The sequence below is a fragment of the Asterias rubens genome, chromosome 8 (genome assembly GCF_902459465.1).
Source record: "Asterias rubens chromosome 8, eAstRub1.3, whole genome shotgun sequence".
Taxonomy (NCBI): Eukaryota; Metazoa; Echinodermata; class Asteroidea; order Forcipulatida; family Asteriidae; genus Asterias; species Asterias rubens.
This window is the reverse complement of record NC_047069.1, coordinates 1,340,270-1,357,669: the sequence shown is the minus strand read 5'-3', so window position 1 is coordinate 1,357,669 and position 17,400 is coordinate 1,340,270. Positions and strand designations below refer to the sequence as shown.

The 17,400-nt window shown below is 37.2% G+C and overlaps 1 protein-coding gene across 1 annotated transcript in view; it reads left to right on the top strand.

Moving 5' to 3' along the window:
- The first annotated feature begins 4,552 nt into the window (after positions 1-4,552).
- LOC117293473 overlaps positions 4,553-17,400 on the top strand; it is a 38,697-nt gene continuing 25,849 nt past the window's right edge. The window contains exons 1-2 of the mRNA XM_033775821.1: positions 4,553-4,724; positions 13,133-13,183. Of these exons, the coding sequence (XP_033631712.1) occupies positions 4,601-4,724; positions 13,133-13,183 (175 nt within the window). The 5' untranslated portion in view covers positions 4,553-4,600. The remainder of the gene's footprint in view (positions 4,725-13,132; positions 13,184-17,400) is intronic.

Sequence of the window (17,400 nt, the reverse complement as noted above, 5' to 3'; positions counted from 1 at the left end):
CAATTGCAAATGAAAGCACTCTTCACAAACCGTTGTTAAAACCTTCCTTTAAAGGCAGTGGACACTATTGGTAATTGTCAAAGACTAGCCTTCACAGTTGGTGTATCTCAACATATGCATAAAATAACAAACCTGTGGAAATTTGAGCTCAATCGGTCATCGAACTTGCGAGATAATAATGAAAGGAAAAAACACCACTGTCACACGAAGTTATGTGCGTTTAGATGGTTGATTTCGAGACCTCAAATTCTAAACTTGAGGTCTCGAAATCAAATTCATGAAAAATTACTTCTTTCTCGAAAACTATGGCACTTCAGAGGGAGCTGTTTCTCACAATGTTTTATACCATGAACCTCTCCCCATTACTCGTTGCCAAGTAAGGTTTTATGCTTATAGTTATTTTGAGTAACTACCAATGGTGTCCACTGCCTTTAAATAGTAACCATTTGTGCTTTGGCCACACAGTACATTAAAATTTGTAAACTCAAAAGCTTCAAAGAAAAATATACAACCTGGTGTGTCTGCTGCCACCTAGTGGCAGGCAGTTGCAAGGTCTCCAAATAAAATGGTTCATCAGCAACAACCCACAATCCCTTTAAACTTTTAAACTTTAATTTAGAAACTTTATCCCTTGTTAAGGTTAGACTATCAATCCCTTCAAACTTTAGGCTAGAATCTACTTGGTATTTAAGTCCTTCAAGCTTAGTGTTATTTATAATTTAATATGTATTTTAGTTTACATATATACTCAAGTATTCAACTGTGTACACAATATTTCTTTACAATTTGTATTTTCTAGTAACTTTTATTTATACATAAAACCTTTTTTTTTATAAACCCACCAGGTTGTTTTGAATGCTCATACTGTGGCAGTAAGAGTTGTGAATTCTAAAACCTATGGTATATTTGCTAGAAAGCAGACCACAAATATCCCTGAAAACTTTTTCAAAGCAGTGTTCATTTCCACCTTTTTTCCAAATACTGCTTGCAGCATACTCTTTATTTATGGCCTTGCCACATGTGGCAACTTTTACAGGCAACTTGGAGGCAACCAACTGCAGTGCATGCTACATGACCACTTTGGTAGCACATGAATCATTTTTTTCAAACAATGTCTTAGAATCCCCTCAAAAAATATTTGCACATTGAAATTTGAATGCATTTCTTCTTGAAGATTGCCTGGAACTGGTTGCCTGTAAATTGCCCAATGTGACATGGCTGTAACGGTCATCAGGTTCGGTTTGTGTGGTTTAATAATAACATTTAGTGTCTTAATAACTGCAATTATGTATAATATTTAACCCGAGATAAGTTTCATGTTTTTGTAAACTTAATTTTTCTATTTTATTACAGTTCAGCATTGCGATACTTAACTATTAGTTATGGACCACATTAATCTAGTTGATTTATAGTAGTTTGTGTGCTTTGTTTATATGTCTCAGTTAATATTTGATGGTGCTGTATAATGGCAAATTGTGGACTCTAGGTGGCAGCAGACTTAACAGGTAAATCCAACTGTGAGCATGCTCAGAACAGCGCATAGCCCTTAGCGCAAATACTCGGCCGCGAGTTAGGCGTGGGATGTCGTGCATGCTGGTCTAGCTAGCAATCAAGTGTCATCGCTAGCTAGACCAGCATGCAACTCATTCAACCGTTACCACTTGCGCAATAGACCAGTGCGCAGTTCCCCATTGCGCAAGAGCCAACTGTTGAATGAGGTACATTCTGGGATAGCTATGGGTCAATTTGATCTCTAGCTATCCCAGAATGCACCTAATTCCATGCCTAGCGCATGCGTCTGAGTATTTGCATTAAGGTCTATGGATATTTGTGAAAAGGTCTATGAAAGATTACCTGGTAAGTCTGCTGCCACCTATCGTTCAAGAGTGTCCAATCGATGCTACTTATTCAAGTGGGCTTACTCACTGCTCTCTACCGAGGATTCCATTTACAAAATAAGTTGAGTGCTTAGCATTTTTTTATGGAAATACTCTCAACAACAAATAATACTTAACAATGAAGCAAAGTGTCTTTTTTAATTTTAGATGCTAACAAATAGTAAATGGCCTGACGTCTCGACCCTAGCAGAGTCTTTCTTGAAGACAACTAATAAATTCTATTTTCTCCTTAAAATAAGATGATGAGAAACTTGGAGTAAATAATAAACCCAAAGAAAGACTGGTAGCTTTCTGGTAGAAATTACAGGCATATTTATTGCTTGTTTTTCAGCGGTGTCTTGAAAAGGCAAAAACAAAGATAGAATAAATGTAGCAATTAGTCTAGATAAATAAGTATTTAACCATTTATAACCAGTTTGAAATATATAAGGGAGGTGACTCCTCAAAACCATTTTTAATTAAGAAGTTAATTAATTAATGGTTAACATTTGAAATAATTTGGGGCCTTGGTTTTTCCCAGGGCTGGACAAAAATACATTAACTTGTGTTTGTAAAATAATAATGAGAAGTCGCTGTTTTTTGTAGGTTTTTCTTCCATATTTAATTCCACTGACTGTTTATATAGAAAATGAGTTGGTTTATATTTACCACAGGATTGTCTATCCGAAGTGTCCATATTTATGTAAATCACCGAATACAAATAATTAAAACCGATTTTAACAAACTACACCACTTTTGTATTTGTTTATTTTTGTGTTTAATTATATATATTAATTTAAATTACTAATTTGTCGGCTTTGGAGGCGAATGTTCGTTCCATTCGTTTTAGTTAAAACAATTTTCTTTGCATTAAAAGTCTTATTTTGACCCGTGTATAAATCACAAGAGGGCGCTATACTTTCAATCGGGCGGTTGTCACTCGGGGCGTTGGTTTGTTGAGAAAAACTCCCACACTGTGGTAATAAAAAAAACAAATGGAAAGGGAAGGCAAGAGGTAAACAAATTAAAAATAATGTGTACATAAAAGAGAAACAAAACAAGTTGACAAAACATAACGAAGTTTGTATCAATATTTAATGTATTACTTGCTATGGGAGGGGGCGTTACCCTCACACCGATAAGTAGCACTATAAACTTTCCTGATGCCTGTTACAAATATCCACAGGCATGGTATGGTGAAATTCGAACCTAAGACTTTGGCATTCCAGAGCAGATGTTTTACCACTAGAACACCGAGCTTACCCGTTGGCTGAAGGCAGTTCGAATCCTGTTTTGAATATTAATGTCTTGCCTGTTCTACCAGCAGCGGGAGTCAATCGCCTAATAACAGGTTTGCATTCGTTCTGCGCCTTGAACACCCAGCAGGGTGGATACGTGACAAGTCTTATTATTATTATTATTATTATTATTATTATTATTATTTATGACTTTCATTCTTTTAAACAGACACGCGTCAGTCACCATACTAGTGACTACCAAAAGGAAAACTGTTTTTCTTTTTTAATGAAAATTATAATTATATAGAACGGGGGAAAAGAAGAAAAACAAAATCTTTTTCTTCCTTTTCCCCCCCTTAAATTTGTGTGTAGTCTTCGGCAATTTAATTCTTGCCTCTCTGAATTGGAGGGTGGAGGACGATTGCCACACCCAAACTTAGCAGATTAGAATCGAGAAACTAAAGAATCTTCATACCGTTCATCTTTTTTATTTGGGGGAAAAAGATGAACGGTATGAATAGCATGTCCTCAATCCTTTGATTGCTTAGTTTGGTAGGATTATTCGAAAGCCGAAAGGTATTGTTTAATGAGTCGTTATGGCAAGAAGATATGACTATGAGTTAGGCCCCTTTTATGTTAATTTCACTCAGACCTAAAATCGGTCAGATGAGAGCCCCCCCCCCACCCCCATCTTTCTAAACGCCTGATAAATGAAACTTTGACACCAGCCTCCCTACTCCGCGCTCCGAAAAACTTGTTATTAGGCCCACGTGTTTATCGATGATACTATAGCCTAGTAATAGTCCACATTAAGATCATAGCCCATTGCGATTTAAATGTTATGTTGGCCACCGCAGCAGCTACCAACCCGGGGCGCACCCCTTTTTGTACCCCAAATCCTTAAATTACTAATTCAACCCCATCCAGAAAAGGGATCAGAAACTAAAGCTTATTTTTGCGCATGTAAATCCCCTTCTTTTACTCATGTAAAAAGTGTTTTATCGTTAATTCGTTAAGTTATAGCAAGGACGGTTACAGAGACTATGGCTACACCCTCTTTTGTACTACCAAAAGTGGGACTGCGCCTTTTGTCACTGGGCAAAACAAAGGAAATCCAACTCAGTGGTACCCGGAGGCTGGTACCATGACATGCCTTAAAAGGTAAAAACAGCGTGTGTGATTGATGCCCTATTCTAACTGTAACATTACTTGGGAAAGTGTAGGTTTTAGTTTTTCCTTATTTTATATTTTATACCATCCAAACCAAACGCAACACTCACACCCTTCTGGTGGATAAATTCACTGAACCATAACTGCATCCATTTCCGTGTATATAGACTTTTCGAGCCCATCCCTGCCATACTTCAAAGGGCGCGGCGGACCGCAGTCAAAGGTTGACCCCGAATGACCCCGGGGTGGAGCCGTACAGACCCGGATGCTGCTGAGGGTGTGGCAAGTGGGCGAGTGCGCTGCTGTCATTCCAACATGGCGGCCACAACGGACGGTCGGAGACGGACGATAAGCCCTTCTAACGTCAAGTCCTGCGTGGAGAGAGCAGGAATGGTGGCGAGGAACAAATACTGCGCTTATGAGAGGTGTAACGAAGACAGTAAGTTGAGAATTTGTTGCCGGGTTGGGCCTCATAATGTTTTTACGTACACCTTCCTTTACTTGGCGGCGCTACACACGCTGCCTATGCATAACGCACGGCCAGGCAGTTCCGCATTCAATTGCATTGCAGCAGTTAAACATATGTGGGGCATTTACTGCCTTTGTGAATGCACACGACCAAGCACAACACACAAGACATAGCGATGGCGTTCTAAAGTCACTGCATTACGTAGTACGTGGATACATATTTTTCAGCCAAGAATTTTAAGTAATGCATGCTGTGAATTCATTTGCTGTGTTTTGTAATTGTATTTTGTAAAGTTCTGGCTGTTTTATCACTAACTATTTCATTTTAAAAATTGATGTTGTGCTCAATTTCTTCTAATTCTACCTCCATGATTTCTAGATCAGCTAAATTGCATTATTCTATTGGATAATTTGTCAACATTTGGTGAAACGGTTCAGGAATGGCATTTAATATTTCTGATTTTTTTTTTTTGGAAAAGTTTCCGTATGGCGCCACCACTTTTTCATTCGATATGAAATAATATAGTATCTTATTTACCTCAATGCGATATCCCTTTTTGTAAAAATGAGTGAAAAAGTGGTGGCGCCATACGGAAAGTTATCCTTTTTTTTTATACCTCTACTCAGCTCAGGCTATTTTAAAAGATTTGTTTCCCTTTCCGTATTCAGAGGTTTGATTTACTTGTCACTGTCGGCTAAACTAGCTACATGTAATTTAGTAATTTCTATATTTATTAGTAAATTTCTACCTCGACATGCCATCAACATACTCCTGTAATATTTATTTGGTAGTGCGTGGAAATATTGCCAGTCGGCAATATTTTCAGAAGTCGTCACTGCCTCACTGTCAGTGTCACTGTCGGCTGTATGAAACTAGTTAATTTATTTATTACTATTTCTACCCTCGACATTCCTTACATCTCTACTTCTGTTATTGTAAACTACATGAGTGCATGGATATTGCCAGAACCAGCAACATTATCAATATGTCACTTCGTCACTGTCATTGTCACTGTCACTTGTCACCATCGGCTTTAATAATAGTTATTTACTATATTTCTATATAATTGCCAGTACAAGTGCAACATTAGTCACAAATATTCAGAAATCACTTATGTCACTGAATCACTGTCAGTGTCACTGTCAGCTTACTATTTCTACCTTAGACATTCCAACTCCTCTACATGTGTGTGGCTCTTATTTGTATTTGGTAGTGCGTTTTTTTTCTTCTTCTTTTCTTTTATATATGAAAGTCGCCAGACACACAATACCTGAAGGCCACTTCAAGGTGTCGGCTACAATTGTTTTTGTCCAGAGGTCGTTGCCACCTACTCCTAGGGCTGAAACAGGGTTACCCCTTTTGCAGTAGATAATATAGGCCTATAACATTGATATAATATTGCCAGTACCAGCAATATTATTGAGCATTTGTAATCAGTATCACCCTCTTTGACGCATACACGTATAGCATTCCTGACCACAGAGCCACACATTCCGAGTTCAAGCCCGTTTCATATTTTTTTCTTCGGAAAACCTTTTCTATAGGCTGGCACCACTTTTTTACTCATTTTTACAAAAAGGAACGTCTCATTTTTAGTGAACTACTTAGACACTATTTTATCTAATCACGAACAATGAGGATACACTTATAAGTAGGATTTGAAACTTTGCATGGTGGAAATACGATATAGAAAGGTTTGCAAAAATTAAAAAAAATAATAACAATACACTTATTAGGTCTCTGACTGATTAGTGTCAATATTGTTAAAAAAAATTCAAGGCCTGAAAAATATCCACTGCCAGTGCCTATTGATTCTGTAGATTTGTCCTATTAATTAATCATTTGGGATTGAATTATTTTAGCCTAACTCTGTAGTCTTACCTCATATTAGCCCTCTGGTTCTAGTGCTTGGAGTACATCTGTCCTATCTATCTTATCAGCTCCTTTTTCCTCGCTGACGCTAGTCTTGGTTCCAAGACCATTGGTGTTGCGCGGTCACACACAACCAACGTTCCGATCTACGTATGCACGGTAAAAACTGTACACGCTTGTAATGAACGAATGCTAGCGGGCGCTCTGTTTCTCTGATTATGGTGAGATCATGGTGAGAGAGATCCGAAAATCAGAGAAACAGAGCGCCCGCTAGCGTTCGTTCATTACAAGCGTGTACAGTTTTTACCGTGCATAGATCGGAACTTTGGTTGTGTGTGACCACGCAACACCAAAGGTCTTGGAACCAAGACTACGCTGACGCCACCAAGTAGCACAGACCTAGATATCAGTAAAGTAACAATTTGAAGAAAAAAAAACAGCATTAAAGTTGAAACTTTTTTTAAATCAATCTCTCCTACAAAATGTCAGGATATTTTCAATTAGTTTTCTTACATTGGGATTTTGATGCAGTGAACTTCATATTGTAAAAACAGTGCTTATTACTGCTTTTTGTCCTAAATAAGCAATAAAGTAAGAAAGCTTAATTGTGTGCTTATTCGTTGCTTTAAAAAATTAATGAAAACATACTTTTTTTGTTTTCACCAAGTACGTATGTACTGTAATGTCACACCAGCAAAAAACAAACATGTATGTTTGTCAGTTGGTAAAAATTTAGGTCAAATGTAGGTTGGTGCTACTTTATGGAAATATTTTTGTCACACTTCTTTTCTGTGGTGTTGAAAATTGTCAGGTTCAGCACATAGTTACATATTGCCTAATTACCGTAATTAAACAAGTAATCGTTTGATTGTTTTGTCAAACACTGAAAATTTGAAAAAAAATAGGTAGCTTTGAACAATATGCAGTACTGACACTGGTTGCTAATTGGGGCATCGGTGGATGATTTGTATTGAAAATAGCATCATTGTAATATGTACGTACATGTATTACAGGTACATACATGTACATGTACTGATTCCTCAAGCATTTAAAATAGCATATTTCCAGTACATGCTGCATCAATGGAAGTATGTGTTTTCTTGGAAGAAAAAGTAACCATCCTCTACCACTAGTAGTTTGGAATTAACTAATATTAACAGACATCAATGCACATGTTTGACTGACCTGTGAAAATTTAATAAAATTCAGTGATCGCATGTTTTAAAGGAACACGTTGCCTTGGATCGGTCGAGTTGGTCTTTGAAAAGCGTTTGTTACCGTTTGTTATAAAATGCATATGGGTAGAAAGATGTTGTAAAAGTAGAATACAATGATCCACACAAACATGCCTCGAAATTGCACGGTTTTCCTTTTACCTCGTCGACTAACACGGTCGGCCATTTATGGGAGTCAAATTTTTGACTCCCATAAATGGCCGACCGTTTTAGTTCGCAAAGTGAAAGAAAAAAACGCAATTTCGAGGCAAACTTGTGTGGATCATTGTATTCTACTTTTAAATAATCTTTCCAACCATATGGATTTTATAACAAACGGTTACAAACGCTTTTTATAGACCAACTAGACCAACTCGTTCCTTTAAAGAATACTAGTTTATAGTAAGGATTGTGGTAATGAAATTAAATAGGTTATTAATTACAGTTTATTAGATCCAGGCCTTATTAGATGTTAAGTAGTAATTGCACCGCCAAAAAGTATTTCGCTTGCACATGCTCAGTCAAATTTCTCTATCTAAATTTTGATTCCAGCAATCAAAATAATGTTGTTTTAGACGTTATTTCTATGAGAATTATTTGTCGTGAGAATTGGAATGAGCCTAGTGCTCTCGTACTGTACAACCATTAAATTCTAGACCCTAGTCCCAATTCCTTTGAATTCTGTTCAGGGTGTGCCTGATTTGGGAGGATATAAGACTATTGACAGTATTCAATAACCCCTTTGTTGCTAAGAAAGTCACCATCCTGTATTTAGGCAAACCATATGCGCGACTAAATGTGTACATCAATGAAGCATGTAGCGCGCAGCGTTTGATTTCTATACAATACGTACGCAGACACCATGTTGTAGGGCAGGTTTTTGAATGGTGACGTCATATTCAATACTGTCTTTAGGCCATAATAAACATTGCTTACGTGCATTAAAAAAAAATTGTCATACTTGTCCTGCAGGAATTTCATCAAATAACATTCTGTAGAAAATGCCAAATAAGGATGTGATTTTGATTTGGTAAAACCAGATAGGAACTGAGTGTTTCTTGACAATGTTCGCTCACAAGACTGTATCATATTTGTCTACATGAGTAGACAAGGTTTAGTGCCCAAACTGTTTTGGAGCTAAAGCGACCCTTACTGTACTAAGGAGGGTGCTAATTTCCATTACTGGTTCTATGTTCATGTTATAAGTAACTGTATACTCGATACTTTCCCGAGTCCTGTGAAAAAAATTCACAGGCATTTTACTCGGGTGGGATTCGAACCCACGACCTTTTGCAATTCTAGAGCAGTGTCATACCAACTAGACCACCGAGATTGCCCGGTAGCTAGAGGCAGTTCGAATCTTGTGAATTTTTTTTCACAGGACTCGGGGGGAAAGTACTGAGTATACAGTGCTACACACATCGGTGTATATGGGTAAAAACCTAAAATTAATTTTCTTTATCCCCGATGCAAATTTAACATCTGTTAATGTCCAAAATGTTGTCCAAATGATGCTCACCAACTTTTGGCTTCTTTGTCTAAGGCCAATTAGCAATGCAACGAATCAAGAGAAAACATGTCCGTTGAAGTTTGACATGCTTGAATTTATTGTTTGTAATGAGTAGCCTGAATTTACTTGAGTTTGGAAATATCATAACATCTCCATTTCTGATCCAAGGGTTTGATAAAGATTTCAACTTCGAGATAAAACTAGTCTTAACTCTTTGTGCTATCCACAACTGGGGACCCCACCCTGTCCTTGAAGACTTTATCCAGTTCGCTTCAGAGGCCACAATAACATGCAAAACTCTTAGTCTTAATAATGCAACATGCAGCATGGTCTTAAATGGGTATTTTGAGGTACTGTGGGTGATTGGCAGTCGTGTCAACAGGCCACAGTGTGACTTAAAGGCACTACTGTTATTGTGTGTAAACAGGCAATGCGCCGTATTTTTGACGGCGTGAGAGCACTCTAAACAGTATTTTTTATCACTTCCGGGGTATGCCCATTGTTAGATCTCAAGCACCTAGTTAATTTTTTGTTTTCCTTTCTTTTTATTTTTCCCACTTCTTTACCCCTCCCTTGTGCAATGCATGGATTGGAGCCTAATTTCACATCTGTGTACATGTACACTGTAATAATGCCTGAATACCTCTTCAACTTCGGACAATTGTTTGTGTATTTCTGGTGCTTTTGTCAGTGTTACTGTCAGTGTCAGACTAATTCAAAAGTCAAAATCCACAATGCCAACAAGAACACTAAGACAGACGTATGTCATGTAGGTCAGTATTGTATGTTCTTTCCATGTGAGCCTTTTTTTGCTCATTCTGTAGAGAATTTTTATACAGCAATTCGAATGGTGGAAATTTTCAATGAGTCTTTGAATCTACATGTAGTCTACATGTAGTAGGTATAATTCAGGCCTAGCTTCCAAACTATAACACAGTGTTCTCTATTAACATTATAACAACCCTTACAAAACATGCGTCACATGTCTTAGTTTTACTAGAAACGGCGGATGTGTGATCGTGCATCGTTTGCCGTGTGATAGTCCGACGACTGTCACACGGCGTGCACCCAGACGTTTTTTTACCCACCTCCAACCTAATCAGTTGTGCATCTGTGTATCTGAAAGGCGCGTACGAACGTTACGCACGAGGATGGTAAATAGTCTGTTGGGGTGTTAAAAAACAAATATTGACTAGAAAACGATCAGAGCATACTGATCGAAACGTCAAGTTAAACCAACGGTTCTTTTCAGAACCACCCCAACTCATTTAGAGATATTAGTTATTACATGGTGTTACCGCAAACTCTTCTATATCTTATTTCCACCATGCAAAGTTTCAAATCCTACTTAACTATTGTTTGCTTTTACTCATGCTACAATGGTTAAAACTACGACTCCCTCGGTGATCCCAGGACCGTTCAATTTTTTCCTCGGCTGCGCCTCGGGAAAAAAAGATCGCTTCAATGATCACCTCGGGAGTCGTAGTTTTAACCATTGTAGCACGAGTAAAAGCAGTCAATATTTGTATAACAGTCCACTGGCCAATTGTAATAATGTATGCAATGTCGATCATAAGAGGGTGCACTATAGGGGTTTTGTTGGATACACTATGTACTATGTACTATTTATTACTGTGAATATCGAGTACTTACCGGTTTGATGGGCGTTTGGAGCTTATTAGTCAGGTAGTTTTCCACAACACGGACGAGGCCAACACATCATCAAACAGTTGTTCCCAAGTTATTCTTCACAGTCCATGGTACATTGTAACGTAGACTGTTCCCCAAAAACGCACTGAAGAAGCAGTTACATCATGTATGTCGTAGTATCATCAGTTGTTCCCAAGTTGTTCTTCACAGTCCATGGTAATGTTTAGTTGTACTCCCAAAATACATTGAAGAAGCAGTCATGTCATAACATGTCCAACAAATTAGTAGCTCTTTATGCTACATGTCTACACACAAGAAACACTGTAATTATCCTTTCTGGTATACATGTAATTAGCCAACTCGACTTATTGGAAATCTTGTACCATCAACTCTCGTGGCGACCGTGCATTTACCCATATTGCATCAACACAGTCTTATTTAGTCAATCTGTGCAAAGAAAATTACTTGACCTTGACAAAATTGTAACAAATTTTTGTTTTTTCAATTATAATAATATAGTCTTATAAATTACAGTTTAATCTTGCCAATGTACATTTACATGTATGGCGTAATCGAAAAATAGTTCTGAACATGTTCTAAACAATTTATAAAAGAAGAAACTATAAATAACTAGTAAACTTGCAGCCTGTACAACCATGTGTAAATCTCTTAGGTTATAATGCAAAATAGTATATCATCTTCAAATGAACAATGAAAATATTTAAGCTTTTCATTGTCTCACCACTGTCTCATTGTCTCTAAGGACTAAATTTCTTTAAGCTGCTAAGCAGAAAATACTGCCTATCAAATTTTTACGCGAAGCAAAAAATGGGTGGGGCACCAGTCACAACGGTGTACACCTTATGGACTTTTGGCTGGTAACCAATTTCTGCTAAGCATTATTTTTCTGTGCTTACAATGTAGCAAGTTTTTTGCTTACAGGCTTAAAGCGAAAAAAAAATTGCAGAACAATTTCCTGCTTAGCACAAATGAGCGGGATACCAGTCAAAAATGGTATGTGTGAAATGGTATATTAACTGGCAACCTTATTCTGTTAAGCACTTTTCTATTGTGCTTTGCTACTTTTTGTGCTTATTAAAAGCTGGTAATGAAATTTGACACAGGACTTGATGCTTACACATTTTGGATCAGGACTGACTTCAGAAATCACTTATTTTTATGTTAATTGTACAATTGACAATATTAGAATGGCATGATTTTTTTTAATTTTTTTTTTTAGAGATTTATTGAATTTAACTTTTTGATTTGTGCACCCTTGACTTGTTCTAGTAGATAAAAAATTATACTTAACGTTATTTGTTTGCGCATTTAAAAAAAAATTGTATAATGTTGCATCTTCTCTATGATATTGGTGTCACCTTTTCTTCTGTAACTTCTTTTGTGTGTTATTGTACAATGTACTTTGTGCATGTGGATTTCAATTGCGTATTATTAGAAGACCCCAGCTACATTGTAGGACTGTGTATGGAAGGACTTCGCTTTTAATGCAATGCATCTTTCTGCGGTGACATTCATTAACTGTAGCTTTTTTTTCTTTTTCTGCTGTTGTATCCACCATGTTTATTTGTTCAAGTACAGTCTTTGGTGATCGGCACATGCATCATTACACAAATATTGACTGCTTCGAATGGTCCGGGATCACTGAGGGAGTCGGAGTTTTAACAAAAGCAGAAGTTAAAGCAGTCAATATTTGTTTAATAACACCCCAACAGGCTATTTATCATCTTCGTACATGTAATGTTCGTACACGCGTTTCAGATACACAGATGCACAACTGATTGGCTGCGAGGTGGGTAAAAAGACGTCTGGGTACTGCACGCCGTGTGATAGTCGTTGGACTATCACACGGCAAACGATGCACTATCACACGGCGGCCATCTAGTAAAACTAAGACATATCATGTGACGCACTCTAAACCAATGAAAAGGCAGAATACTTGTAAGGGGTGTTATAATAGCATTTATCAACAACTCTGCTTAGTTGCACTTTTTTCGAATCTGTTTTGTTTTCCCCTGAATCTTCTTGTCAAATTGATTCTTAACGAGTTACTAATTACAAGGGATTTAATGACTCTTTTTTGTTTGTTTTTGATTTCCTTTCATTACTTTCAGTTATTAAATTGAGAAGATTAGCATGGGCTCATGGGAAGTACAGCTCCGAAGGTATATTATTATTTGACATTCTTCAGTATGTTTTGGTGCTTATTAACATTTCTTGCGGGACTGAGTACAATTAATTGACTTTTTCTGCTTTACAAACAAAACTTCATTTTGATGAATTTGGGAAAATTAAAATCTCTAACCACCCTATACCGTGTCATGGCCGAGTGGTTAGGAGCACTGGATTCAAGCTCTGGTGTTTGCACTGCAGAGTGTGGGTTCGAATTCTGGTTGTGACACTTGCTATACGTAAAATTGGGGAGGTAGTGCTTTCTGCTCTACCGTCCAGGCTTCGGATTGATGATGCAGAAGCCTACATCTGTATGGACTGTAAAAGGGTAACCCTGTTTCAGCCCTAGGAGTAGGTGGCAATGGCCTCTGAAAAAAAAAATTGCAGCCCACACCTTGAAGTGGCCTTCAGGCCTTGTGTGTATGGCGACTTTCATACAAAAAAAAAACCAACAAATAAAACGACTGCATGCCTGATATTTCACAGGGGCAACAGAGACGATTGCCTCAATGCCCACTGGTCATTGCCTTGGTGCCCTTAAAATGCTCCAGGAGTAATATACAAATTCCTCATAGGGTGTCCTATACCAGGGAGAAAATGCCTTGGTGCCCTTCAAAAATTAAGCATACAAGGCCTGAGATTTTCAAATACTTTATTGAAATATTCTCCTGGTTATAATACATTTATTTCATTTATTTGACTTCATGACAAACAAGGGGGAATCTAAGTCATAGTGAATTGCATCAAATCAATGAGTGTGACACAGGAAAAGTTTGATAACTATATAAATATGTTCAGGAACAACAGATTTGCCATGTTAATCCTTTGTTCACAAAAATGCATCCTAGGATTAGTATTATGTGAAACAATGAGAAATTTAGCCTGCTACCACCAACATACATTGTGTGCACAGCATCTAAAGAAGTATCCCATTACCACGTGTGTAGTACAGTAGAATTTGATTTTGCCATACGGTAGGCTACATATTCATATCTGCATTGCAGTAAAATAAAAAAAGTCCCTTTTGTAATAGAGAAACAAAAGAAACGAGCACAAAATAAATACATGACAAACGGAGAACAAGATAATAATTTGATTGGAGAGCAGCATTGAGTCAGGCAATATTATTCTGTGCTAAGCAAGTTTTGTTCTAACATGCTTTATGAAATTTGGCCATGGTTTTTTCAGCAGGTATTCTTATTTTGTTGTGATTAATCATCTCTATAAAATGTCCCATAAATATTATAAAGTTAAGAAACATAGATTAATTATTGTTCCGCAAAGTTATTTTAGTCTTGTCATTTGCAGTACTTTTTATATGCCCCTTGGGTGTGCAGCCTCATAGGAGCTACTTAAACACACAAATCTGCTTAGCTCAGAAATGTCTGGCTTTGCAGAATCAGGTTACCACTCGCTATTCTATTGTGATATGTATTATATTAGTTGTGACTGGTGTCCTGCAAATTTATGCTTAGTAGATACACTTGCTGTGTGCCCATGCTTTGAAGGCAGCTTTACAAGTATTTACCACTTTCCACTATTGGCGATTTGTGCTCATTTATACGATTGTTCAGGTAATTTTAATGCTATTCTTTTGTGTATCAGAAGAAATAATTATCTGGATTCTGAGTTGTAAAACTTAAAACTCTACGTGTTTTTTGCCTTACATTGTTTTTTTGAGAAAAGGTATCTTACCTGGCGTACATAACAAGTTCATCGCATTTAACTTTAGGTTAACATGTTTCAAATAATCCAACTTACAAACCTAAAGGGAAGGTACATGTTTGGTAATTACTGAAAACAAATATTAACTTAAAGACTGACTTGGTAATGAGCATTGGAGAGCTGTTGATAGTATAAAACATTGTGAGAAACGGCTCCCTCTGAAGTAGCATAGATTTTAAGAAAGAGGTAATTTCTCACTAAAATGATAAAAGACCTCTAGCCAGAAGTAGGCCTATTTTATTCCTATCTGAAAGCACACAAATTCGTCCAACAAGGGTGATTTTTCTCTCATCATTTTCTCGCAACTTCGATGACCAATTTAGCTCAAATTTTCACAGGCTTGTTATTTTATGCTTATGTTGGGATACACCAAGTGAGCAGACTGGTCTTTGACAATTACCAAACGTGTACCTTCCTTTTCATCCAATCTACAATCAATATATTTGAAGGTGCACAAAATCTGAGTGCCTAAAATGACGAAGATTGTACCAAGTTGCTTGGTGTGTTTAGTGAGAACTAAAGTATCAGATTTCATTTGGTCCTCCATCAAAACAACAATGTGCCTTCCCCTTTAATATTTTTGATAAGCAATATCCTTGAACCAAATCAGATATAATTTAAAAGAGACAACAAAGTATTTTTTTCTCCTTTGTTTTGCTAACCAGTTGACCTTTATCTTCCGTATAAAATATCTTGAATAAATTTGCTTTTATTTCACCACCAAACATGCCAAAGCTTTATACTTTACCAACGAATCTTTAACCAGTCATGCCAGTGGGGCGTTGTTTTGTTTGATGAGTTGATTTTCTCATTGCTTCAATTCTGTTTGTCGTTTTTGGGCGCCCAGCTTTGGTTTTTCACAGAAGGCTTGTTTTAAGTGAAGTGTGGCTTTTATTAATGACCAAATAACTTTATGGTGAGATGGGATGACCAGAAATCAGTAAAGGTCTTCACCATGATTATTGATAGAGTTAAATATGCAGTGTTGTGTGCGATTGTGTTCTCCGGTGCTCATAAGTAAGTAGTACACCATTTGTACACTGGCGGTTTTTATTGTTGAGCATCTCTATTGTCTGAAAAAGACTATCAATTAACAGATTGTATAATTTCCTTTTACAATTTTGTGTTTCATTTGTGGTTATGGGTGTGCATAACATGTTGATGATTAACTTTCAGTGGATATTTATCATCTTTTATTGTTTGTTTACTTATGATGTAAGCTTGGGCGATATCGATTTATTTTATTCACGATATATCGCCGACAATATATCGCGATATTCGATATAGTCACGATTAATTAAATTTGACATCATCAGTCTTCAAACTCCCAGTGAAAGTTGTAGGAGAGACAGTCACAGCATAAGAGAGGTGTTCTAATGACCTATTCGCCTGGTTTTACTCCAAACCTTTTTGGGTGCAAGATGTCTCAGCTAGAGAATACATCCCGATATTGCGATATTTAATCGATATCGCGATATATAGATATTTGATTAAAACCAAATCGATCCGATATCGAAATTGTTTCCAAGTTAGTATCAATATCGTGATATCGCCCAAGCTTATTATGATGTTTTGTGTTCAAATAATTGTACAAATTGAGCTTTTGAAAAGAGGTGAGAAGGAACTCCACGGTGCAGTATTTTTCCTTGAAGGGCAAAATATAAGCCATTTTGAGGAGCCTACTATTGACACATTGTACGCGTATCACACGCGGCGACCAACGCCACGCTCACCATATTGGTGGGCCGCGTCGCCTAAAATGCACACTTTACTGCATAACGCGCAGCATAGAGTTATATATAAAAACGAACAGTGAAATTGCCCACCAGTATGACGCATTCAAGATTTTTCTGCTGATGACGCCAGGTGAAATGGGTCAATACAGGGCACTATTTGGTTTGGGTAAATTTGTCTGAATATACCCAATCCAGTGTACTCTCGCTGTGTTTTCACTTTGATGCAGCGCGCGGAGTGCATATATGGAAGCATAATTTGAATTTTTTGGTGCGTGCACGCAGTCGCAGCGATTATGAAAGGGCCTTATAATGTCCACTGTAAATTGTTTGATCGTTTGTTTCAATCCAATATAAATTGTATCATTAGTGTTTGCATAAATGATACGTGATACATTGGTGAATAGCGAGTTGGTGTCTTGCATGTACATCATAGAGACGAAGTGTTATGCCTTCATTCATGTCTCTCTGTTTGCAACCCAACCAACATGACCATGGAGGTAGAAATTATTCGACCAAAGATATATTTGACTGTACAATGTGTACACTGCTTTAAACAATGTGCAGCATACATTGTACTAGTGCAGAAGTAAACCTATTTTATTTCTATCTGAAAGCACACAAATTCGTCCAACAAGGGTGATTTTTCTCTCATCATTTTCTCGCAACTTTGATAATTCTGCGCCTTGAACACCCAGCAGGGTGGGTACTATTATTATTATTATTATTATTAGTTTTATTAATATCACAAA